The 26,478-nt window shown below is 46.5% G+C and overlaps 1 protein-coding gene across 1 annotated transcript in view; it reads left to right on the top strand.

Annotated features, from left to right (window-relative positions):
- LOC144688549 (junctophilin-2-like) overlaps positions 1 to 25,476 on the top strand; it is a 136,719-nt gene extending 111,243 nt beyond the window's left edge. Inside the window, exons 5-6 of the mRNA XM_078555274.1 lie at positions 15,368 to 15,460; positions 24,013 to 25,476. Coding sequence (XP_078411400.1) covers positions 15,368 to 15,448 — 81 coding nt within the window. The 3' untranslated portion in view covers positions 15,449 to 15,460; positions 24,013 to 25,476. The remainder of the gene's footprint in view (positions 1 to 15,367; positions 15,461 to 24,012) is intronic.
- Positions 25,477 to 26,478: the final 1,002 nt, after the last annotated feature.

Genomic DNA, 26,478 nt, shown 5'->3' with positions numbered 1-26,478 from the left:
ATGCCACATTATTTATGCATTGCTGGGTAACATGCCGTTTCCAATCTGGGACTTCTCCCTGCTGATATGAGCAGGCTTCTCCCTCATGAAAACAGATGGAGTGTGAGCGGGACACATGGCACTGCATGGAATGTTTGTGTGGTGAGCTGCACCATGGACAGGATGAGGATGATGGAGATGTGAGTGCCCCAATTCGCCCGCCTGCCATAATCATGCCGGTCATCATATTTATAGCCCAACTGCGCACAAACATCTCAGTGCTTCCAGCCCACAACTGCTGCAGGGAAGATGTCCACGAAAGGCAAAAAGACTGCAGCCTCCAGGTTTAGCGACGCATCACTGGAATGCCTTTTAGATGCCATGGAGGCCCACAGCGATGTCCTCTACCCCCTCTCTGGCTACAGAATGGGAGGAGGCATGACCAACCAGGCTTGGGAGTCGGCACCAAAGCCCTGCAAAAGAGGACAGCCACCCAATGCCGCTACAGGATGAATGGTCTCATCTGTTCCACCAGATTAAACCACTCTTCTCATCACTGTCAACTCTCTCACTCCCAAACCTATCACACATCCACAGGGATCTCGCACCTCAAGGGACAACACCGCTAACTCTCACACACACACCCTCACATCTCCATCAGGCTCATATTCTCTTGAGCTCGCATCCTCATCCCGTCCATGGCTCCGCTCACCACACAAACATTCCACGCAGTGCCATGTGTCCTGCTCATACTCCATCTGTTTTCATGCAGGAGAAGCCTGCTCACATCAGCAGGGAGAGGTCCCAGACCAGGGGTGGAGTGGCCCACAGTAGGCCCCTCACTTTGAAGAGCGTGCCATCCTGCTGACTGGTGAGGATGTGGACCCTGCCTGCGGCGACAGCGAGGTCAGCAGCGAACACCCACTTGAGGATCATGTACCACATCATCCCTCTCTCAAAGCAAGTGTGAGTGCTCTGTCTCCTGCTTTTGACTCTGCTGCCATGCACTATTTATCTCTACTTTGGTTCACAGGGAGCTGTGCCAAGGGACCAACACCCTCAGCCAGCCAGTCCCTCAGCTCAATCCATGTCCTCATTTGCAGCCAAGAGGATTCCTCCTCCCGTGAAGAGGTGGAAATAAGCAGCCCGGAAGACCCGTCACACAGAGGGAGCAGTCAGCCCATGAGTGATTATGGAGAGAAAAGTGTTTGTGTGGTAGAATCTTTCGGAGAATCGTGCAAGCACGCTTACATGCATACAGATCCTTCACGTTTTACACTCATCTCAATGTCCTGAGCATTTTGAATGCTGCCTGCTAGGGTGCACTTTCAGTTGTCCATCTGAGCTGACCTGCTTCTCTGCCCACCCACTGACTGCATTCCCATGCAGCACATGATCTTGCCCACCATGACTCTCGTTTCACTTTCGATTTAGCAAGCAGGCTCTTGATTCGCTGTGCGCTCCCCTGTCTTTTCCCCACCCCCAGTCACCCATTTCCTTTCCCCCATCACAGTTGACCTCCTGGCATCACCTTCCAGCTCCCCTCCGTTACCTACCAGTCACAACCCTTTTCCTTCGGGGATGTCCTGGTGAACGTGCACGTTCCCTTCCTGAAAATCCCAACCCCATCCACATTCACATCCCCGACCTCCTCCTTCCTACCCCCAGGGTCCATGTCTGTCTCCGGGTCCCCAACAACCACCCTCGCCATCCCTTCTATTGCTACTGCCTCACTCTGCCCTCGATCATTCTCATCCTCTCTCCATACCATGCTCACCCTCAGTTCACTCCCCAGGAGGCAGACATGGGGCCATTGGACTCCTTCCATGCATGTTCACCTGCATATCCCCCCTCCACACCTCTTGCCCCCTCCGTATGCCTTGCTCCCTCCACATGCCTTGCCCCCTCCGCACCCCTTCCTCCCTCCCACCCCTGGAACCCCTTCCCCTCTCCGCACCCCTTCCCCCTTCCTCCCCGGAACCCAGTCTTCCCAACCCCCGGACTCCCCCCGACGGTCCCTCCCCCTTACTGACTCCTTCCTCCACCCTTACCTTTTCAGCCACTCTTAGTCTCCCCCAGCTGCTGACTCCTTCCTCCAGCCTTGCCTCTTCCTCCAGCCTCACTTCTTCCTTCAGCCTTACTCAATACCCCCTTTCTGACTCCTTCCTCCACTCTTACTTCTTCCTCCACCCGGACACCCTCCCCTCTCTGCACCCCTTCCTTCTCCCGCACACCCTCCCCTCTCTGCACCCCTTCCTCCTCCCGCAGACCCTCCCCTCTCTGCACCCCTTCCTCCTCCCGGACACCCTCCCCTCTTTGCATCCCTTCCCTTGCACCTTCCATTCCCCTTACACCTACCTCCCCAGTTGTGGTCTTCTCCCCGTTACCCCCTCCTCCCCCTGTTCTCCTTCTGCCCCACCATCCTCCCCACACCCGACACCTTCATCCGCCCCCTCCCAACCTTCCCCATTCTGACACTTTCATTCGCTCCCCCCCATTCTGACACCTTCATTCCACCCCTCCCAACCCTGCCTCCCCGACACCTCTTCCTCTCCCAGCTGATCCTAGCCCTTCCTCTCCCACTCCTTTGACCATCACCCCTTGTGAGCATCAACGGTGACTATCCAACTTCCGTGCGCTGCTTTGCAGGAAAGCTATGTCCATGAGAATCCACCCAGCATGCCATGGGACATTCCTCCAGTGTGCTGTTGCTGTCAGACTCCAGCATCTTCTGCTCCTTGGATGCCTATGATGTGAGTAAAACCTGGCGGGTAAATCCCAACTTCTGCATGTCACAGTGTCAAGACATGTTCTACACCGGCGTGCTTTCCCGCCGACCAGATGATTCAGCAGGGGGAGGGGTGGCGACGATTCCGGCGGGCAGGCCGAATTATGATGTATTACTATGAGGTTCACGACTTCCGGTGGCAGGAAAAGCGGCCTGCCATCGGCGGGTTGAGTGGACGATCGTGAACTGGTTTCACACCATCGTGAAACTGATCATGCAATATTGTCCACTCACGCCACTGAACATGCCCGAGGCTGGCGGGCACGGAAAATCCTGGCCAATGTTGCTTCTAAGCAATTTCATTGACCAATAGTGATCACTTTGTCATTCATAGAAACTAGGAGCAGGAGTAGGCCATTCGGCCCTTCGAGCCTGCTCCGCCATTCAATATGATAATGGCTGAACTTCTATCTCAATGCCATATTCCCACTTTCTCTCCATACCCCTTGATGCCCCTAATATCCAAAAAATGATCAATTTCTTGACTATACTCAGTGACCCGGCCTCCACAGCCTTCTGTGGTAGAGAATTCCACAGGTTGACCACCTGAGTGAAGAAATCTTTCCTCATCTCAGTCCTAAATGGCCTGCCCCGTATCCTGAGACTGTGGCCCCTGGTTCTAGACTTCCCAACCAGGGGAAACATCCTCCCTACATCTAGTTTGTCTAGACCTGTTAGAATTTTATATGTTTCAATCAGATCCCCTCTCATTCTTCTAAATTCCAGTGAATGCAGGCCCAGTTGAACCAAAATCTTCTCATACGACTGTCCTGCCATTCCCAGTATCAGCCTAGTGAACCTTTGTTACACTCCCTCTATGGCAAGTATATCCTTTCTTAGGTAGGGAGACCAAAACTGCACGCAATACTCCAGGTGTGGTCTCACCAAGGCCTTTATAACTGCAGTAAGACATCCCTACTTCTGAACTCAAATCCTCTTGCATTTTCTAGCAATCTTATTGCCTGCTCCTAATCATATAATTAAACAGATTACTATTTGATCGAGAAAGTTCTGGATTCTTGTGGGTAAAGCCATGCCAAGTTGAAGACTAAGATTCTGTGGATTTCTGTTTATTGTTGGTAATTTCCATGGTAGCCTTTGACCGTTGTTTTTGAGAGCTGTGATTGTTCTGTTGCACTGTTTCCATCGAAGAATCTCATCTTTTCATTAGACTGTGTTACCTGGTGCTCATTGGTCCCTGGTAGTCAAATTACCATGACATGCAGTGACAAACAAACATCATTTGGAAAGTGCCTCCAAAAATATGTTGCCAAAGCCATACATGGAAAATAATTTGGAAGGAGGGTTTTCAACAGTTTCACCCTATTTATTATGATAGCTGACCAATCTCTGGTAACCATGTGATGCTGCTCATTTTTTCTCACACCATTAATTTTATAATATTAATGCTTAACAGCAGGTGAGCAAAAGAATAGTAGGTAACAGGAAATATATACAATTTAAAAGAAAATTGCAGGGGACCATCATCCCTTGAGATCAATTGGTTGCCATATATATAAAAAAACGAGTGACAAATTATATCAGGTAGAAATCAAAAATAAACATGTATTTAATCATTATTTAGTTGAGAATGATAAAAACTACCTGCTCAGAGGACAGTATTGCTTACATTGTCAGTGATCTCAGTACTCATATTTGCATGACGTATGAATTTTATTTTATCCTTCCTGTGCATTTGTTGGTAAATTGGTAAGATGTAAGGCAGAATACAAGTGTTTTTTGGGAATTGACTGTGCTCTATTTCCTTGATTACTGCTTATTGGTTGTCTGGTTAAAATGGTGTGTAATACAGATGATAACTAATGTCAGTGCATGTGGCTATAAACGTGTTGCCATAGTCACCTAGTGGTTAGTCAGCAATTTCTGTTGGATATCATTGTTGTAAAAGGAAATTATTTTAAGTCAGTTCTGAATATGTCAACTAAAGCAGTGAAATGTTATAGTTGAATCCAATACTGCATGTTATTTATAAAAACAAAAAGCTAAAAGCTACTGCGGATGCTGGAAATCCAACACAAAAACAGAATTACCTGGAAAAACTCAGCAGGTCTGGCAGCATCGGCGGAGAAGAAATCAGTTAACGTTTCGAGCCTTCATGGCCCTTCAGTTCTGCCGAAGGGCCATGAAGGCTCGAAACGTTAACTGATTTCTTCTCCGCCGATGCTGCCAGACCTGCTGAGTTTTTCCTGCATGTTATTTAGTCTCATTCCAAAATGCTGTTAGGCTTTGAAAATTCATTAATGGCTTTACAACTGAACAAATACTGAAACAAGGCCCTCAAATACAACCTTACAGATTTACTGAAATAAGTTCCATTAAAAACACAAGTGAAAATGCTTAATCTATTCCTGCTAATTTTTCCAGTGTTGTTAGGACACACATTCCTTGGGACTGAACAGGCATTTCCCCTGACCTTAACTGGGGTGAGTTTTGTGAGTGGAGAGAGGAGTTTTGGTCGGAAAACATGGAAGTCCGGTTTTACCTGCATGCTGTGCCATTATTCCACTGGAAGCTAACTTGATTGACAGGCTTAGCTCCCTGCTGATAGGAGAGCATTCTGGAGAAGGCAGTAGCCCAGGGATATGTAGGGAGCCTGCAGTGGTAAGTGGTACTGTGGCCAAGGAGCTCACTGATTCTGGGATCCTGGTCAGGGGATTGGGGGGGTGGTGGTGCAGGAAGAACAGTGGCGGTCAGCAATCCAGTTAAGGGTTCTGTGATTGAACTGGGTGTGTTTCCAATGGTAGGCAGGTAAGCTTGGTGGGTTGGCTGGAAGCATTCCTACTCTCCTTGGCCTCAAAGCTGTTCTGTAAATGAAAACAAAAGTGCTGGAAAAGCTCAGCAGGTCTGGCAGCAACTGTGGAGAGAGAAACCAAGTTACCACGGTATCCACAGTATTTTGCTTTTATCTAGCTGTTCTGTAAAGTCTGAATGCTCTTTCCCAGACAGCAGTAGACAGATTTTTGATAGACAAGGGAGTTGAGGGTTATCGGGGGCAGACAGGAAAATGGAATTGGAACCACAACCAGATCAGCCATGATCTTATTGAATGGCAGAGCAGGCTTGAAGGACTGAATGGCCTACTCATGCTGCTATGTTTCTGTGTTCCACAAAGCAGTCCTCACCTCCTTTTGGTTGCATGTTTCTAGAGGCCCAGAAACCTTACCAGCCCAGAAATGTGCAATGCAGGTTGAATGTGAAGCACACAGCTTCATAATAATATTAAATGACTAATCTGCCTTCTTGGAGCCCTTGTCTTGCCTCCGTTAAACTGTAAATAGGCAGGTTGCAAACAGGTTTAAGATTTTTAAAAAATTCTCACATCTCACCTGACCCAAACCATCCTTTTTTGGAGGTTAAAATTCTCCCTATCATATTCAATGTGTGTTGTCCATACCTTGGAATGATGAACTTTGGTGAAAATTATTCTGGTTTATTACATCTATAGCATAGGGCCTGTCTTGGTAAGGACACCAGGACATGGGAGTGGAAAGTCAGCTGCAGCATGATGCAGCAATTTTGTTCAGAAATGCCAAGGGTATACTTTCCTCTCCCAGTGCGCAACTACAGCTCCGCCACTGCCTCCCTCATGAAGTGGAGCTTGTGAAGGCATGTTTCCTTGGACATTCCTAGGTGCCAGGGTCTCCAGACACAACTATGGCTGGAATTTTCCGTGCCTGCCAGCGTTGGGTGTGTTCAGTGGCGTGAGCGGACAATATGGCAAGAAGACCAAAAATTGGTTTAACGACATTGTGAAACCAGTTTGCAATCGTCCGCTCTGCCTGCCAATGGCAGGTCACATTCCCTGCCATCGGACGTCGGAAACCTCATTGTAATACACCAGCGTATCATTATAAGGCCAGCCCGCTGGACCCATCCCCCTGCTACTGGATCATCCGCCCACGTCGGCGGGAAAACACGCTGACGTGTTTCACAACAGCATATATAAGGCATGCACCTGGCAGGCTGCACTTCACTCGGGGCTTCAAGGTTTGTTTGCCTACCTTGCTTCGGTCATCACTCGCAGTCATCAACACCAGGCTTCACAGACAGTACCACATCACTTTTAGGGGGGCTCATATCTAGGTCTCTACCTACCAGACCAGCCACAAGTGGGTGGCTTTTCAATGGCTGCAGGGCTAGGTCTTGCTTAGGGAAGGTGGAGGTGAAGGCCAGCTAAGGCCCTTGACAACCCAACTGACGGTGATTTAATGTTGTCCATGCAATTTTTCACTTGTTGCACGGGCAGGCGGGCAGCCCACAATTTGTAAAACCTCATCCACGGGCAGGATAAGAAGGGTCAGCAGCATTGTCAATGTGAGTAGTGAGGAATTTTGGAGATAACTTGCTGCTGGCGGCTCATTGGTACTTGAGAGCTTAATCTCTGAGCAGGGCATATTTCTTAGCATTTCCAGGCTTCATTTCAGGGCTCATTGGTGTCTTCCAGGCCCCCGAGGGTTCAGATCATGTGGACCCTTCCAGGCATCAGACAGCTTTCCCTTACCCTGGGAAATGGGGATTGTGGTCTCCGCTGGAAGCACCTCCTCTGAGGAGGAAGAGAGGGGCAGAAGGGAGAGGAGGCCATGTGTCCCAATGCAGCTTCCAGGGGAGGGACCTGTGGGAGGACAGGTGCAGGCACAAGAGGCACAGGGCCAGCAGGTAGCCCAAGGCAGAAGGGGCCACTGAAGATGCCACTGTCCTGCTGCCAGGGCTTACAGGTGGTGATGCAGCTACCTCAATATGTCCGACGTGCAATGCTGAAGGAGGCTCTGTCTCTCCAGGGAGACTGTGACCTCCATTTGTCAGATGATCGGGCCTGAGATCAGGTGTGGGTGGACACCCCATGCCAGTGGCTCTGAAGGTCAAAGCAACCCTCAACTTCTATGCCCCCGGCTCTTTCCAGGGCTTAGTGGGGGATCTGTGTGGATCCAATCAGCTGTCCACAGTTGCGTCAAGCTGGTGACAGAAGCTCTGTTCAGGCGGGTATTGACTTTTATTCATTTCCATACAGATGAGGCCAGCCAGGCTGAGCGAGCCTGAGGCTTTGCAGCGATTTCTGGGTTCCCCCGCGTCCAGGGTGCAATCGACTGCACATGTGGCCATCAAGGTGCATGCTGCGCTCTCCATTATCTGGCACTGGCAAGTAGGGATCCACTGGAGGAAGAGGATGTTGACACAGCTGCAGATGATGAGTCTAGTAGTGAGTCAAAAGAGGATCACAGTGAGAAGAACACTGAGGGCATGGAGCCAGACCTCGGTAACCTGCAGGGAGGCAGGGACACCAGGGATGCCTTGATCCAACGTTCCTTCAGCTAGGCTGCCAAATAAGAACTACCACCTCATGCCAGGGCTGCCGCCTCCATCGTAGATCACAGAAATGACCTTTTCATTGGCCCCCAAGATACACTCAGTGCCTGTGCAATGAAGTTTTGAGCCACCCTCGTCCAGTATTACACACTGGCTTCCCCTGCACCGACAAAACAAATGAAGCATACTCAGGCCAATAACACAAAAGCAAATGTGATTTAATGTTGAAACTCAACAGTATTGAACAGAACAATATCCGGTGTTGGTAGTCACACCATTTAAAAAAAAAAGAAAAACAAAATAGTGGAACAAAAGATCGCCCATAACCTGCCCCTGTTGTGCTTAAGGTGTTTTTAAACTTATGTTTATGGGTGCTATGTCTTGGTGCCGCCCCCCCCCTCGCTGGCTCTGGCATTGGAGACAGCCTGTTGGCCTTGATGACCTTGGCAGTCGTCCTCTGGCCAGTGGAGCCCATGCTAGCCCCACCTGGGAAGGAGTGGCCAGTGCCATGGCTGGCATCTCCCCAGTTACCACAGCCTCATCAGATGTGACGGTCACTGGCAGAGGGACGGAGGAGCTGCTACCATCATCCAGAACGCCCTGACAGCAGCCCGCAGAGATGACAAGCAGCTTGTGCACTAACATGAGGTCGCTGTAGACCTCCCTGCTTGCCATTGATGGACGGGCACCTAGCTGGGATACTGGGTGCCCAATCCATCTCACACATGGACACTGACCAGCTGAAGGCATTGCCTATGTGACGGCTTGCAGATCCAAGCACAACCCCAGGAACCCCTGATTCTGTTCCTGGGACAGCCTCTCCATGAGAGTCACCACTCTCTCAATGGAGGAGGCATTGCACTCGGCCATGAGGGTCAATGCATTGCTCGCGCTCCACAGGGACTCCTCTACAACGGAGACCATAGCATGCATAGCCTCTTGGATCTTCGCCAGATCCTCCCACACACCCCGCTGGACATCCAGCATCCGCTGCCTAATGGACGACTCCAGAGGCCCATCATTAGCCTTTGACTGAGCATTGTCCTGGTCTCCAGCAGTCCTCTGACTGCCAGTGCCCTGGACACTCTCTGCCACCATCTGCACCTCAAGCGAGTGTGAAGTGTCCTCACCAATGTGCTCAGAGATACTAGCTGCTGAACTAATGCCCACTGAGTTGTTGTTATCTGCACTGGTGCCTGGCTCAGAGTGGGTGTGAAGCAGGTGCTGGGGAGCATGGTGGTCCTCCAGGGTCAGGGGTAGCTCCTGGAGGTCATATACTTCGCTGCTTGGTGGCAGATCTAAGGCAGAAGAAGGACATACCATTAGTGTACATCATGACACTGTCACTATGCATGCCAGGCACCCTGGTGAGACAATGGAGATGTGCATCATGGTGCCATCGTCTTTCAATGATCAATGAGGAATCCAGTCTGGAGGCTCCCCTCAATGATGAGACTACACAAGAATGTTTGAACACCCAAAACTCTCACCTCAGTGCACTGGACTCTTACCTTCGCCTGACACTCCAGCCTCACTGTGGCTGGTTGATCAAGGTGCATGGCACCTTTCGAGCTCCAAGATCTCCTGCTTGTACCGGGAGAGGATGAGGAGGTGTGGAGGTCCTCCGCCAGTCCGCAGCCTCTCCATATTGTTATGGGGTCTCTTCTGAAAGGACAGAGGAAAACTAATTAGTCCACTCTCTACCTGCAGCGCCATTGCAGCCTGGCCAACCCCAGCTGAGGAGCACCTTGCAGGGCAGATCCGAGTTGTGGCCCTCGAGCCTCCAGGCACTCAGTCAAAGCAGCCAGGGCTCAGCCCCTTGGCCAGCTCCGGCGTGATTGACAAATGGCACTCAAACTCAGTAACACTCCTGAACTCCAAAGGGGGATGGCCTGCCCAAAACAATTGAACACACTGACCTATGCCAACACAGTACTCACCCTTCCTGAACGCAGCAGATCATTGAAGCGCTTCAGGCACTGCACCCAGGTGTGCTACACCACGTCGTGGCTGCTTACCCGGGCTGCCACCTCCTCCTATGCCCTCATTGTGCGGTGACGACCTCCTCCCATCTCTGGGGCCAAGGGTGTCCCTTCTGGCAGTCACCTCCTCCAGGAGGGCGGTGAAGCACTCATTGGAAAAACAGGGGGCCAAGTGCCCAGCCAACCTCACCTCCTGCCTGGTCTCCAGATCCTTGTTTGCAGCCATGTTGCTGCTGCAACTCCTACACGGACAACCTCCCTGGGCTGCCTGCGCCATTTTTGAACTGGCCACTGGGTTGCCATTGGACCCGGCAGACAACAGGCCCCCGCCCCTGCCCACCCATTCTCGGAGGTTCTACAGCCAGCGTTCACACTAGGCGGGCCTTAATTGACCCGTCAGCGTGAAATTGTGGTCCAGCCCTGATCGCGGGCAGTGGTCGGCTTCCCAACCGCTCTTGCCCACCCGACGAGGGCAAAATTCTGCCCGAAATGTGCCTGGCGTGATGAAGCGGCGAGGTGTTGGTGTGGCAGGCAAATCGGAGCCCACCCACCATTGAAACATCGTATATCCCGGGAATGCAAAATTAATGCGGCAGGTTTGGGATGATACAGAGCGAAAAGCCGCTGTTGGTGCAAACCTGGGGTGATTCCGCCCTATATATGCCTGTTGGGCGGGCCGGTCGGGAGCGGGCGTGGAGCTGATTGCTGCCCGCGATCAGCTGCGCGCCGCAATTTTACATGGGCGGACCAATTAAGACATGCCCAGTAACACTCAATAACCCTCTACCTGTGCGGGCGGGGGGAAGAGGGAGAGTCAGGGCCTGCAATCTTCCACGCATGCACGCGAAAGAGCACAGAAATCTCCTAAGGCATAGAGCTCCCTCAGGGAGATTAAGTTCAAATTGTAAGTTTAAAATAAAGTCATATTAAAATTATTTAGACATGTCCCCTCATGTGACAGCGTCACATGAGCCTAGGGCATGTTTATGAAATGTGTGAAAAATACTTATTAATTTAATAAAATCTTCATGAAATCTCATCCCGCCCGTGGACGAGGCTTCATGAGAAACGTGAAGGCCGCCTGGGCTCTTCGCCTGCTCGCCAACCTTCAGGTTGGATGGGCAGCCCTGTCAATTATTTAAATTACTCTCCTAATGGCCTTGACAGGCCTTTGACAGTTCAGCGGGCGCGCAGCCGAATGGAAGATCTGAATGACGTGCGATGACTTTGGAACGCATGCCTGACGTCACCGTGTGTCATTTTACATGTCAGTGTGCGGGGCCCGCCCCTGCACGCCAAAGAGAAAATTCTGCCCTCTGTGTATGAATGGATAAGGATAGTCCTTCTGTGCACAGGCACCCAATTTGCATTCTTCGTTTCACTGTCTTCTCCAAATATTGGGCTAGAATTTATGGTGAAGCAACAGCCCTCACCACTGACTTTGAAGAAAGCTGCCACAAAACCCCAGTGATCTCTCTTTCCTGATGGCAGTTTAATTCTGGTGCTAAGTTAAGGGAATCTCTAGCTATGCAGCAGCAGTGATGTCAGCAAGCAGGGTAAGCAGCCAATCACACTTGAAGTATTCTCAGAGACAGCAAACCGGGAAATTAAAAGCACTGATTACCCTTCATTTTATATTTAATTTTTCAGATAGCAAAATAAATTATCTTGATTTGATTTGGACAGAAGGAAGCTAGAATATCAATATAAACTTTTTTTAAAAATTGACAAATATGTGGTATTTATTATCATAATGGAGAAATTTGACATCCCATAAATATAAAATTATAAAAAATAGAAATATTTATAATTCTTATAGGCCTGAATTTTTCCCTCATCGGGCAGGCTCAGTGGGAGCGGGTGGGGGCGGTCGGGAGCCAATCGCTGCCCACGATCGGCTCTGCATCGTGATTTCACACAGGCGGGCCAATTAAGGCCCGCCCCACGTGGATCGCGAGCGGTAGCATTGAGCACTACCTGTGCGGGCGGGGGGAGGAGGGAGAGCGGGCCTAGTGCACAGTTCGCTCATGCGTGCGAAAGAGCGCTTCAATCTCTCTCAGGCAGGGAGCTGCCTCAGAGAGATTGAAACACTTTTTAAAAAAATAACTCAAGACATTAAAAACTTGTGCCCTCATGTGACTGTGTCACATGAGATGGGACATGTTTTTAATTTTTAAGTAGTGTTTTTATTTAATTTGTATTAGCTTTAGGAAACCTCATCCCGCTCGTGGATGAGGTTTCCTTAAAAATGTAAAGGCCACTAGGTTGGAACGGTTAGGTTGGACGAGCAGTGTAAATTTAAACTTAATGAGCTTGTTAATGGCTTTAATAGGCCTTTCAATTATCAGCAGGAGCACAACTGTCTCTGGCACACGCCCACCGATCGAAGTATTGTGCGATGACATTGGTTAGCATACCCAATGTCATCGCGCGTCATATTACGTTTGTGTGTCAGGCGCACGCCCATACGCCGAAGGTAAAATTCTGGCCATACAATATTTATTTTTAAAATTTAAAATCAGGGCCAATCATGTTATTTAGCAGTAATTATGAAGTTAGCCTGGCATTTAAAAATCCATCTATGCCTCATTCAATGGCGCATAACTTTATCAAAGGTTTTTACAGAGATTAATAGGGTAGAAGTAAATGTTCTCATTTAATTGATTGCTCAAGGTTTCAGTCTGGGGTGCCTGAATAGCACACTCTCTGGAGGAACATTGACAGCAGCTTCTGGATTTCCATATTATTCTGTGCATGTGCAGACTCCCAAAGTTGCTGTCAGTTTCAGTGGAGTAATGACAACAAATGCTGACAGTTTTGCTGTCATACCACTGCAAACTCTGAGCCAGTGTAAAAAGAAAAGAATCCTGATTAGAATTTTCATCTCTAGAATGTTGGTTGTAACAATGATAAATCTTGCTCACAAAAGTTTGGGGTAAAAAGTTACTTTCATTCCCAAATCTACAGGGCTCCTGTTTGCTCAATATTCAGTATGGACTTTCGCTGTAAAGACACACATCATTATCTAAGTCCAGAGAATGTATATACAAGCTGTGAGAACCAAGGGGAGAATTTTCTCCCCATTGGAGGTGTTGAGCGGGAGAGGGCGGGCGTGCAGCCATTTTATGTGGGTGGGCCAATTAAGGTGCGCCCAGCGTGACGCGAACCCGGAAGCGCTGAGCGCTCCCTGTGTGGGTGGGGGGAGGAGGAAGAGTCAGGGCCTGCGGTCTTTCTATTAAAACTTCAAAAAAAAATGGAAAAATTATTCAGACATGTCCCCTCATGTGACAGTGTCACATGAATGGGACATGTCAATGAATTTTAATAAAAAATTGTATTGGATTTATAAACACTACATGAAACCTCATCCCGCCCGTGGATGAGGATTCATTATAAATGCGAAGGCCGCCTGGGCTCTTCGCCTGCCGTCCAACCTTAAAGTTGGACGGGCAGCCCTTTTAATTCTTTTAATTGGTTGTTAAGTGGCCTTAATAGGCCTTTGACAGTTCGGCGGGCGAGCAGCCGACTCCAGTGCGTGCCTGCCGAACTGAATATTGGAAGGACACGTGGTGACATCACTGCGCATCATTTTACACGTCAGCGAGCGGGGTCCGCCCTCACACACTGACCGGAAGATTCAGGCCCAAGACTTAGTAGTAAATAAGGTTTATGCAGTAAAGTTTAAGCAGCTCAAAGCACTGGTAATCTTTCTGACATTGTTTCAAGTTATGAGCATGATACCCATTTATGACTTGATTATCAAATTATCTGGAGCTTACTAGGAAGAACCCCAGTCCCTGATGACAGATCTAGCCCCTAATGTGCATTAATGAACCAACAGCGCCTTAATGTTGTGTGGACTTGCCCAGGTCAGACTACCAAATCTGCATGGAAATTTGACTTGATTCTAAGCTACAATTACCAGGCAGGTTATCCTATAATTATTCCATATTCAAAAATACCTTTTCCTCAAAATAGTTGGACATCAGACAAACATGAGTTGGAGCCCATTTTGAATGGACTGAAGTGCTAGAAGCTCATGACTTGTGGCATGGTGACCAGCATAAAGTACGTGATTGCATTGCCACGATCCTCCTGATTATAGTCATGTTCAATAGTGTCTCACCTCAATCTGTATAAACCTTATCTGATATGGGAAGTAATGGAGTATTAAAATGTTATATTTAGTAGCATCATGCTATCAAAGTTGACAGTGGAATTACTTTCACACAAAATATTTACAATAAATATTTTCAGGGGCAGAATTTTTAGGTCGGCGGGCGGGTGCCATCGGTGGGTCCAGGATCAGCCAGGGAACAGACCACTGACCGCAATCAGCCCCCAACCGTGATTTCACCCTGGCTGGCGTGGGCGAGCGCTGAATAAAAGCTCCCTGAAGGCAGAGAGCTGCCTCAGGGAGCTGAGACTGGAAAACAACAAAATAAAGTTTTTTAAATCAGGAGAAAAATGTCCAAGCACCACAATCAGTACACATGATAAAAATGCTAACCATAGATTTTTATTTTTTATTATTTAATAACGGAAAACTCATCCCGCCCTTGGATGAGGTTTCATGAAAAATGCAAAGTCTGCCTGGCCGATTCACCCATCCGCCAACTGTAAGGTTTGGCAGACCATGAAAAATCAGAGACAATTGCAACTTTAATTACACTAATTGGCCCCTTAATTGTCGGTGGGCGCACTTCCGACTTTTGCACGCGCCCATTGACCGAAATATCGCGCGAGTGCGGGATGAAGTCGGAACACTCATCCGACGTCCAATCGGGTTGGGCGCATGCTCACCCACCGACCTAAAAATTCTGCCTTAGTAAACCTGTGATATTAATTAAACTTGTAGGGTTGAAGGTTGTTTGAACTGTAGCACCAGCTTAACTGACACCATATGTGTTTTAATACCTTATAAGAATGGATTGCAATGAATTCCTCTAATTTCCTTCGAGCAAAGTATGCACGGTCTTTTCAAAAACATTTAATGAAACATTTTTTTATAGCAACTAAGCCTGTGATGTGATGTATCTCCTGCTTCAGCAAATGTCATAGCAAGCATGTCAGACTGATCTAATAGGAGGATGCACAAAGGTCCAGATTTCTGAATTGCTTTTCTTATTACAGATTTCATGCACTGCAATTCTAAAAAATGATTGGAAAAATTAGACACTTATGGGATATAAAAATTATTAAAACATTATTTGCACCTGCTGTAAATAATTAGGGAAAAAGAATGCTACAGTCTAGAAACTGTATGTTGACAAATGATTTATGTTTATTTCAGGGACCTAATACCATCATGATTGCCATGGTCATTCTGCTGAACATCGGCCTAGCCGTCCTGTTTGTTCATTTCCTCACATGACTTGTTTCTGAGGTAGGAAGCAAATTTTTATTCAGTTAACTAAGCAGTAAAAAAAAACATATTTACATAGCAACTTTAACATAATAAAACATTTGAATGCACTTCACAGCAGCATTATAAAACAAAATTTGACACTAAGCAACGTAAGGAGATATTAGGTCAGATGACCAAAAACTTGGTCAAAGAGACAGGCTTTAAGGAGTGTCTGAAAGGATGAAAGCAATGTAAAGAGGCAGGGAGAGGTTTAGGGAGGGAATTCCAGAACTTAGGTCCCAGGCAGCTGAAGGCATGGCCACCAATAGTGAAGCAGTTAAAATCGGGGTGCCAAAGAGTCCAGAATTAGAGGAACACAGGGATCTTGGAGGTTTATGAGCTGGAGGAAATTACAAAGAAAGGGAGGGGCAATACCTTGGAGGGATTTGAAACAAGGATGAGAATTTTAAAATGAAGATGTTTGACTGGGAGCCAATGTAAGTTAGTGAGCAGAGGGGTGACAGGTGAACGGAACTTGGTGTGAGTTAAGGCAGGTTCAGCAGACTTTTGGATGACCTCAAGGTTATAGACAGTAGAATGTAGGAGGTCAGATAGGAGTACGTTGTAATAGTCAAGTCTAGAGGTAACATAGGTATGAAGAAGGATTTCAGTAGCAGATGGGCTGAGACAGAGCGGAGGCTGACCGTCAACTCGCAGACACTTCCTCCTACCTCTCCCTGGACCATGACCCCACCACAGAACATCAAGCCATTGTTTCCAGGACTGTCACTGACCTCATCTCCTCTGGAGATCTTCCTCCCACAGCTTCCAACTTGATAGTCGCCCAACCTCGGACGGCCCGCTTCTACCTCCTACCCAAAATCCACAAACAGAACTGTCCTGGCAGAGCGATCGTGTCAGCCTGTTCCTGCCCCACGGAACTCATTTCTCGTTATCTTGACTCCCTTCTCTCTCCCCTTGTCCAGTCCCTTCCCACCTACATCCGTGATTCCTCTGACACCTTACGTCACATCAACAATTTCCAGTTCCCTGGCCCCAACCGCTTCCTCTTCACCATGGATGTCCAATCCCTCTACACCTCCATCCCCCACCAGGATGGTCTGAGGGCCCTTAGCTTCTTCCTTGAACAGAGGCCCGAACAATCCCCATCCACCACTACTCTCTTCCGTCTGGCTGAACTGGTTCTCACACTGAACAATTTCTCCTTTAACTCCTCTCACTTCCTCCAAATAAAAGGTGTGGCTATGGGCACCTGCATGGGCCCCAGCTATGCCTGTCTCTTTATGGGGTATGTGGAACATTCCTTGTTCTAGTCCTACTCCGGCCCCCTCCCACAACTCTTTCTCCGGTACATCGATGATTACTTCGGTGCTGCTTCATGCTCTCGTCGGGACCTGGAAAAATTTATTAATTTTGCTTCCAATCTCCACCCCTCCATCATTTTCACATGGTCCATCTCTGACACTTCTCTTCCCTTCCTTGACCTCTCTGTCTCAATTTCTGATGATAGACTGTCCACCAATATCCATTACAAGCCTACCGACTCCCACAGCTACCTCGACTACAGCTCCTCACACCCCGCTTCCTGTAAGGACTCCATCCCATTCTCTCAGTTCCTTCGCCTCCGTCGCATCTGTTCTGATGACGCTACCTTCAAAAACAGCTCCTCTGACATGTCCTCCTTCTTCCTTAACCGAGGTTTTCCACCAACGGTCGTTGACAGGGCCCTCAACCGTGTCCGGCCCATATCCCGCGCATCCTCCCTCACGCCTTCTCCTCCTTCCCAGGAACATGATAGGGTCCCCCTTGTCCTCACTTATCACCCCACCAGCCTCCGCATTCAAAGGATCATCCTCCGCCATTTCCGCCAACTCCAGCATGATGCCACCACCAAACACATCTTCCCTTCACCCCCCCTGACGGCATTCTGTAGGGATCGTTCCCTCCGGGACACCCTGGTCCACTCCTCCATCAACCCCTACTCCTCAAATCCCACCTATGGCACCTCCCCATGCCCACGCAGAAGATGCAACACCTGCCCCTTCACTTCCTCTCTCCTCACCGTCCAAGGGCCCAAACACTCCTTTCAAGTGAAGCAGCATTTCACTTGCACTTCCCCTAACTTAGTCTACTGCATTCGTTGCTCCCAATGCAGTCTCCTCTACATTGGAGAGACCAAACGCAAACTGGGTGACCGCTTTGCCGAACACCTGCGGTCTGTCCGCAAGAAAGACCCAAACCTCCCTGTCGCTTGCCATTTTAACACTCCACCCTGTTCTCTTGCCCACATGTCTGTCCTTGGCTTGCTGCATTGTTCCAGTGAAGCCCAACGCAAACTGGAGGAACAGCACCTCATCTTCCGACTAGGCACTTTACAGCCTTCCGGGCTGAATATTGAATTCAACAACTTTAGATCTTAAACTCCCCCTCCCCCCATCCCCACCCCGTTTCTCCCCCCTCCCTTTTTTTTCAATAATTTATATAGATTCTTCTTTTCCCACCTATTTCCATTATTTTTAAATCTAAAACTAAAACTTTGTTAGTCTTTCCACCCCACCCCCACTAGAGCTGTACCTTGAGTATCCTGACTTCCATTCTTAATTAGCACTTTTCTTAGACAATATCACCACCTTCAACACCTCTTTGATCTTTTTGTCTGTGACATCTTTTGATTATCTGCTCCTATCACTGCTTGCTTATCTCCACAATCACCACACCCTCAACTTCTCTCTCCCCCCGCCCCCCCACCTTAGACCAGTTTATATTTCACCTTTCTCCTAACTATACTCAGTTCTGCCAAAGGGTCATGAAGACTCGAAACGTTAACTGATTTCTTCTCCACCGATGCTGCCAGACCTGCTGAGTTTTTCCAGGTAATTCTGCTTTTGTTTTGAGACAGAGATGGTTGGGCAATGTTAAGGAGGTGGGAAAGGGTTGTCTTAGTGATGGTGTGAATATGAGGTAAGAAGCTCATCTCTGGGTCAAATGTGACATCAAAGTTACAAATAGACTGGCTTAATTTCAGAGTGTTGCCAGGGAGAGGGATAGATTTGGTAACTAGGGATCAGAGTCCAGAGCAGAGAGCAAATAATTAATTCGAGGTGTTTTTTGCTCATCCATTAATGAATATCGGATTGGCTGTCTGATAATTTAGCAAAAGTGGAATCTTCAAGAGAGGTGGTGGGAGGTAGAGCTGGGTGTCGTCAACGTAAATGTGAAAAATAATGCTGTGTTTTTGAGGGGCAGCGTGTAGATGAGAAGTAGAATGAGGCCAATGATAAATCCTTGGGGGATACTGGAGGTAAGTGTGGGAGCAGGAAGAGAGACCATTTGCAGGTGTTACTCTGGCCACGATTAGATAGATAAGAATGGAAGTAGGTGAGAGGAGTCCCACTCATCTAGACAACAGTGGAGAGGCATTGGAGGAGGATGGTGTGGTCAACTGTGTCAAAGGCTGCAGATACATCAAGAAGGACAAGGGGGAAAAGTTTACTTTAGAGTCATAGAGGTCTACAGCACAGAAAAAGGCCCTTTGGCCCATCGAGTCTGCACTGGTCAGACAAATACCCAACTATTCTAATCCCATTTTCCAGCACTAGGCCCATAGCCTTGTATGCCATGGCATCGCAAGTGCACATCCAAATACTTCTTAAATATTATGAGGGTTTCTGTCTCTACCGCCCTTTCAGGCAATGAGTTCCAGATTCCCACCACCCTCTGGATGAAAAAATCCTTCCTCACATCCCCTCTAAACCTCCTGCCCCTTACCTTAAATCTATGCTGCCTGGTTATTGATCCCTCCACCAAGGGGAAAAGCTCCTTCCTGTCTTCCCTATATATGCCCCTCATAATTTTATACACCGCAATCATGTCCTCCCCTCAATCTCTTCTGCTCCAGGGAAAATAACCCCAGTCTATCCAATCTCTCCTCAGAAGTAAAACTCTCCAGCCTAGGCAACATCCTGGTGAATCTCCTCTGCACTCTCTCTCCAGTGCAATCACATCCTTCCAATAATCCGGATTCCAGAACTGCATGCAATACTCTATCTGTGGCCTAACCAGCATTTTATACAGTTCCAGCATAATCTCCCTGCTCTTATATTCTATCCCTCGGCTAATAATAAGGCAAGTATCCAATATGTCTTCTTAACCACCTTATCTACCTGCCCCGCTATCTTAAGGGACCAGTGGACATGCACACCAAGGTCCCTCTGATCCTCGGTACTTCCCAGGGTCCTACCTTTCATTGTGTATTCCCATGCCTTGTTTGTCCTGCCCAAGTGCATCACCTCACACATCCTGATTAAATTCTATTTGCCACTGATCAGCCCATCTGGCCAGCCCGTCTATATCCTCCTGTAATCTAAGGCTATCCTCCTCACTATTTATCACCTCACCAATTTTTGTGTCATCTGCGAACTTACTGATCAACCCTCCTACATTCAAGTCTAAATTGTTTATATATACCACAAACAGCAAGGGACCCAACACCGATCCCTGTGGAACCCCACTGGACACAAGCATCCAGTCACAAAAACGCCCCTCAACCATCACCCTCTGCTCCCTGCCACTCAACCAATTCTGGATCCAATTTGTGAATTCTGGATCCAATTTGTGAAATTGCCTTGGATCCCATGGGCTCTTACCTTCGTTATCAGTCTCCCATGCGGGACCTTATCAAAAGCCTTGCTGAAGCCCAAGTAGACTACGTCAAATGCATTGCCCTCATCTACACACCTGGTCACCTCTTGAAAAAATTCAATCAAATTGGTCAAATATGACCTCCCCTTAACAAAACCATGCTGACTGTCCTTGATTCTGCCTCTCCAAGTGTAGATTAATTCTATCCCTCAGAATTACTTCCAATAGTTTCCCCACCACTGAGGTTAGACTGACTGGCCTGCAGTTCCCTGGTTTATCCCTTCCTGCCTTCTTGAATAACGGTACCACATTGGCTGTCCTCCAGTCCTCTGGCACCTCTCCTGTGGCCAGAGAGGTATTGAAAATTATTGCCAGCGTCCTACTATCTCCTCCCTTGCCTCACCCAACGGCCTTGGGATACGTTTCACCCAGGTCTGGAGATTTATCTACTTTTAGCCTGCCAGACCACTTAGAACCACCTCCCTTTCTATGCTAATTTATTTAATTATATCACAGCCCTTCTGCCTGATTTCCATACCCACATCGTCCCTCTCGCTTGTGAACACCGACACAAAGTATTCATTTAGAACCCTACCTACATCTTCTGGCTCCACATACAAATTACCATTATGGTCCTTAATGGGCCCTACTCTTTCCCTAGTTATCCTCTACCTCTTAATGTACTTGTAAAATAACTTTGGATTTTCCTTTATTTTACCTGCCAATGTTTTTTCATGCCCCTTTTTGCTCTCCTAATTTCCTTTTTAAGTTCCCCCCTACACATTCTATACTCCTCTAGGGCTTCAGCTGTTTTGAGCCCTCGGTATCTGCCATAAGCTTCCCTTTTTCTGTTTATCCAATCCTATATATCCCTCGACATCCAGGGTTTCCTGGATTTGTTGATCCCACCCTTTGTCTTTACTGGAATATGTTGGCCCTGTACTCTCCCTATTTCCTTCTTGAATGCGTCCCACTGCTCTGACGCAGATTTACCTAAAAGTAGCTGCTCCCAGTCCACTCTGGCCAAATCATATCTGGTCTTATTAAAATCGGCCTTCCCCCAATTTAGAACTCTGATTTCTGGCCCATCCTTGTCCTTTTCCATAACAACCTTGAATCTAATGGAGTTATGATCACTATCTGCAAAATGCTCCTGCTCTGATACCTCTACCACTTCCCTGGCTTTATTCCCTAAAATTAAGTCCAGGACCGCCCCCTCTCTTGTAGGACTCTCTACATACTGACTTAAAAAGCTCTCCTGGATGCATTTTAAGAATTCCGCTCCCTCTAAACTTATCACACTATGACTAACTCAGTTAATGTTGGGGAAGTTGAAATCCCCCACTATTATTACCCTATTATTTTTACACTTCTCTGAAATTTGTCTACATATCTGCTCTTCTATTTCTCTCTGACTGTTTGGGGGCCTATAGTACACTCCCAGCAATGTTATTGCTCTTTTTTTGTTTTTAAGTTCTACCCATGTGGCTTCATTTGAGGAGCCTTCTAATATGTCTTGCCTCCTTACTGCTGTAATTTATTCCTTACTCAAAACTGCTACACCCCCTCCTCTTTTACCTCCTTCCCTGTCTCGCCTGAAGACCCTATATCCTGGAATATTGAGCTGCCAATCCTGCCCCTCTCTCAACCATGTCTCTGTGACAGCAATGACATCATACTTCCATGTGTTAATTTGTGCCCTCAACTCATCTGCCTTATTTGTCAGACTCCTTGTGTTAAAATAAATAACATCCAACCTTGGCAAACCCCCTTGTGCCTTAACTGGCCTATAATTTCTATGCCTTCCAGACTCACTTGCTCTCTCTTCTAATTTTGGCTGTGCATTTCCCCTTGATGAACCTCCTCTCAGGATCCCATCGCCCTGCCAAGTTAGTTTAAACCCTCTCCAGCAACACTAGCAAACCTCCGCAAAGGGATGTCGGTTCCATTCCGGTTCAGGTGCAACTCATCCGCCTTGTACAGCTCCCACTGCCCCCAGAAACGGTCCCAATGTCCCAGAAATCTAAAGCCCTCCCTCCTGCACCATCTCTCCAGCCGCGCATTCATCTGGACTAACTTCCTATTTCTATACTCACTAGCATATGGCACCGGAAGCAATCCAGAGATTACTACCTTTTGAGGCCTTGTTTTTTAATCTGCTTCCTAGCTCCCTAAATTCTGCTTGCGGGACGTCATCCCTCTTTCTACCTATGTCGTTGGTACCAGTATGTACCGCGATCTCTGTCTGTTTGCCCTCCCCCTTTAGAATGCCCTGCAGCCGTTCGGTGACATCCTTGACCCTGGCGCCAGGGAGGCAACATACCATCCTGGAGTCACGTCTATGGCTGCAGAAACACCTGCCTGTTTCCATTACTTTTGAGTCTCCTACCATTATTGCTCTTCCCCTCTTTTTCGTCCCCCCACTGTGCAGCTGAGCCATGAGCATGGCTGTACTCCCCAGATGAACCGTTACTCTCGCTGTTTTCCAACACCGAAAAATGGTTCTTGAGCGAGATGTACCCTGGGGATTTCTTGATTACCTACCTGACACCTTTTTTCTGACTGATGGTCACCCATTCTCTCTCTGTCTGCACTCCCGTAAGCTGTGGGGTGGCCACGTCTAAAAACGTGCTATCCACGAAACTCTCAGCCTTGCAGATGCACTCAGTGCCTCCAGCTGCCACTCAAGCTCCGAAACTCGGAGCTCAAGTAACTGCAGCTGGTGGCATTTCCTGCACACGTGGTTGGTCAGATCGCAAGGAGCGTCTAGGACTTCCCGCATGTTGCAGGTGGTACATAACACGGAACTGAGCTGCCCTGCCATGCCTCTAGTTTGAAAAAAAAAAACTCCTTTAAGTTAAATACAGTAAAGAAATGTTAAATTATTTATGTACTTTAAATAAAAACTAGAACTCTTACCTTTCCTTAGCTTAATCTATTTTAAACTAGAGAAAAATACTTACCCACTATTCACCAATCAGCTTTCACCTTTGTGCTGATGTCACTTTCTGAAGATTCCCCGCACTCGCACTGGTTCTGATCTCCCTACTGCTCTCTCGCGCTGTCTTGTGATGTCAATCTTGTTATTTTCAACAAGAGCTGACTGCAGGACACTCTTCCCAGACTGCTTCACCGCGATGCTGACTGTAGGACACTCTTCCCAGCATTCAAGGACTTTGTTACAGTCAAATAAGATGTAATTTGTGACTTTAACAGGAGCTATTTCATTACTGTGGTAGGGACATAAACCTGAATAGAGGGATTCAGACATGGAGTTCTGGGAAAGATGGGAACAGATTTGGGAGGGGACAACACATTCAAGGACTTTGGAAAGGAAAGAGAGGTTGGAGATGGGATGGTGCCTTCAAGGACAATGGGGTCAAAAATGTTCTTTTTTTGAGAAGAGGGCAGGTTTAAAGGAAAGAGAAACAATGCCTGAAGAGAGAGAACCGTTGACAATATCAGCTAACATAGGACCAGGAGGGAAAGTTCGGTGATCAGCAGTTTAGTGGGAATAGGATCGATGGAGCCAGGACGTGGGTCTCATGGACAAGAGGAGCTCAGAGAGGGCATGAGGGGAGATGAGAAAGAAACTGAGAAAGATGAGAGTTCAGGGCTAGCCAGGAGGTAGTTTTAGAGGGTGTTTGCCTCAGTTGGCTAATGGAAGTGAAGGATGTGGCAGAGGCAGCTGGTGAGATGGGCTTGATCTTCGTGACAAAGAAGTTCATGCACTTCTCACAATTATTGTTGGAAGTGAGGGTGTAGGGGACAGGGGAGAGGGGTTTAAGGACCATAACATTTCTGATCCATTAAAAATCTTCATTTGATACAGAAGTAAAAATAAAAGCCTACGGTTTTCTTGTAATACTTTTAGAATTTTACACTTAAAACATGAGTGGTGTCACTCAAATTCTTTGTGGTCATTGCAGAAGCTCTTGTGCTACTTTTCCTGTTGAGAATAAGGAAGAAGACTTTGGAAAGTCATACATCCTGCAAGACTTGACACTCAGAGACACTGCAGTCTGATTTCACTGGCCCCTTTTGAAGAATTCCCTGATCTGTTTCCTGTCACCAGTTTGTGCCCTACAATTTTGGAAATGAGCAACATTGGAAGATGTACATCTGACCTGAATTTATTTGTAGAATCTAACAGCTGCCTTACCTTTTGCCTGTGTTTATATTATACACTACTAGCTGCCAAGGATTGTGCTTGAAAGCTTGAATTATTCTATTGTACAAAGGGAGGGGAGAGGGAAAGAAAAAAATTCTTATGGCTCTATTTCATTAATAAGAAAAAGTTGAGTTAGTTCAGGGAGACCTTGCTCACATATTTTTGTAGCTTGATGACATTTTTGTTTAAACTGAGTACAATGAAAAATGGGTATTACTTAATGTACTTAACTCTTAAGTCTAAAAGATTTAGGGCTATATTTTCCTCTGTTGATTATTGTTGATTATTGCCAGTGAAAGAAAGTAAAGTGGCATTCCTCAACTTATGCACATATTTTCCCACTAAAAAATACCTAACAGAAGAGAATACTTCCTTAGAGGTTGTCTTTTGGAAGAAGACATCATGGATGCTTTGCATTGCATTCATAGGGCTTTTTGTATGTCATGAAGGGAAATATTGGTCTACTATGAATTTTTAACACATTTTTCTCTCTCTCTGCATTACAGTCCTAATCAGATGAGTAAGAGAATTATGGTTCATGTTTCTTGCATGTTTGTCAATTAGCTGTTTTTACTCACATTTTAAGACTAATTATGCCAACCTACTATACATATATACAGTCAGTATTCATTTTTTGAGCAATGCTGTAATAAGCTAAGTGAAAAGGGAATGCACAAATCTGCTCTTAACATCACAGTGCTTTCAGAATTAAATTGATTAAAAATTCAAGGAAGACCAACACTTCTTTGCAAGAAATTTAATACAACTTTACGTTTTGAAGGCCATATTAGTTTTTAAAAATTGTATACTTGCAGTTTGTAACCATATATTTTTGACAAGATTTTTGGCATTTTGAGTAGTTGTACATGTTCAAGGTACAGACATTGTTCTTCTTTCTAATATTTAAAAAAAAAATGCCTAACAGTATTTCTGTCAATACATTCAAAGTACATTAGTCAGCTTAAACCAGCAATGTCACACAATACTTGCTACTAGATTGTTTTCAGAGTATAACCTTTCTATTTTTGTGCTAAAGTACAAAATGTTTTGAGCTGTTATTCCTTCCTTTGCTCTGCATGTGTGCACTTTGTAGAATGATAGCATAGATGGTTTTAAATTTTGTTTTACATATAACAAGGTATGTATGCTTGTGTGTGGATATACGTTCAGGACTGTTTTTACCTTGTAAGATTTATATATAAAAAGATAAAATTACCTCAGAGATGCATGCTTCTCCAAAAGTTTGATTGAAATGCTTATTTAGTATTTTCAGGTCTTATTACAATGTGAACAATTTCACCAGCCACACTGAACACTTATCTTCCAGATATTTATTCATTTCTATAAATAAGCGTTACTAAATACTACCTTGTTCGCTGTTACCACATGAAGAATTTTGTGGAATGTGGTCAAGTAAAGTATATTTATAACTTGTGGCATGTGGTATTTAAGAAAAATTCCTTTGTAAGTTGAATATCCAAAACATTATATAGTATTATTCTGAGTATGTTTGTTTGCACACTGCCTCATGATGATGAACTGCAGTGAAATGAATTAATGTAACTGACCTGAAAGAGTTGTTGCATTGAGCAGTTTTGATATTGTATACCAAGAGAGGAAAGCTTAGTTCAGTCACATTTATTAGCAGAACCATGAGGATTAGTGCCTTAAATTACAGATATTTGTTATCACGTACAAAACACTTCAGATAGCAAATTTTCATTTTCTTATTGTTGATGTTTGAATTTCAAAGCTCTGTATGGGATGATTTGCATCATCATCATTTTAAGACCTAGGATCTAAAGATACAGGGAATCACATGATAAAACCTGAAATGATAGCTTCCTGGAAAATGCTGTATCTGGTAAAGGTTATAAACTATAGTGAACTCAGCAGACCCTAAAGCTCTATAATGCATGGTACTTTCTTGAATATTTCTTTTCTCAATTTGCTATAATGGGGCTGATTTTAAATTTTGCCAGTGTTATTGAAAATGGGCAGTGGCAGATTGGCCAGCCATCATGCAACCTGCCTGATTTTCCTTGCTGTTGACTCCAATGGCAAGGGAAGTCAGGCGGAGAGCCTAATGGGCAACCATGCTGCTACCACCTGTTTTCCACCAACACCTAAAGTTAAAATAAGTTGTCTTATTGTTTAATTTGGTGACTTTCATTGTGTTGGGACTGACTTTAACCAGCTGAAATTGGCATTATTAATGAGGTAA

This window comes from Cetorhinus maximus, chromosome 13 (genome assembly GCF_964194155.1).
Source record: "Cetorhinus maximus chromosome 13, sCetMax3.hap1.1, whole genome shotgun sequence".
NCBI classification, from domain to species: Eukaryota; Metazoa; Chordata; class Chondrichthyes; order Lamniformes; family Cetorhinidae; genus Cetorhinus; species Cetorhinus maximus.
Note: the sequence above shows the minus strand (reverse complement) of the source record. Positions and strands in the feature narration are given on the sequence as shown.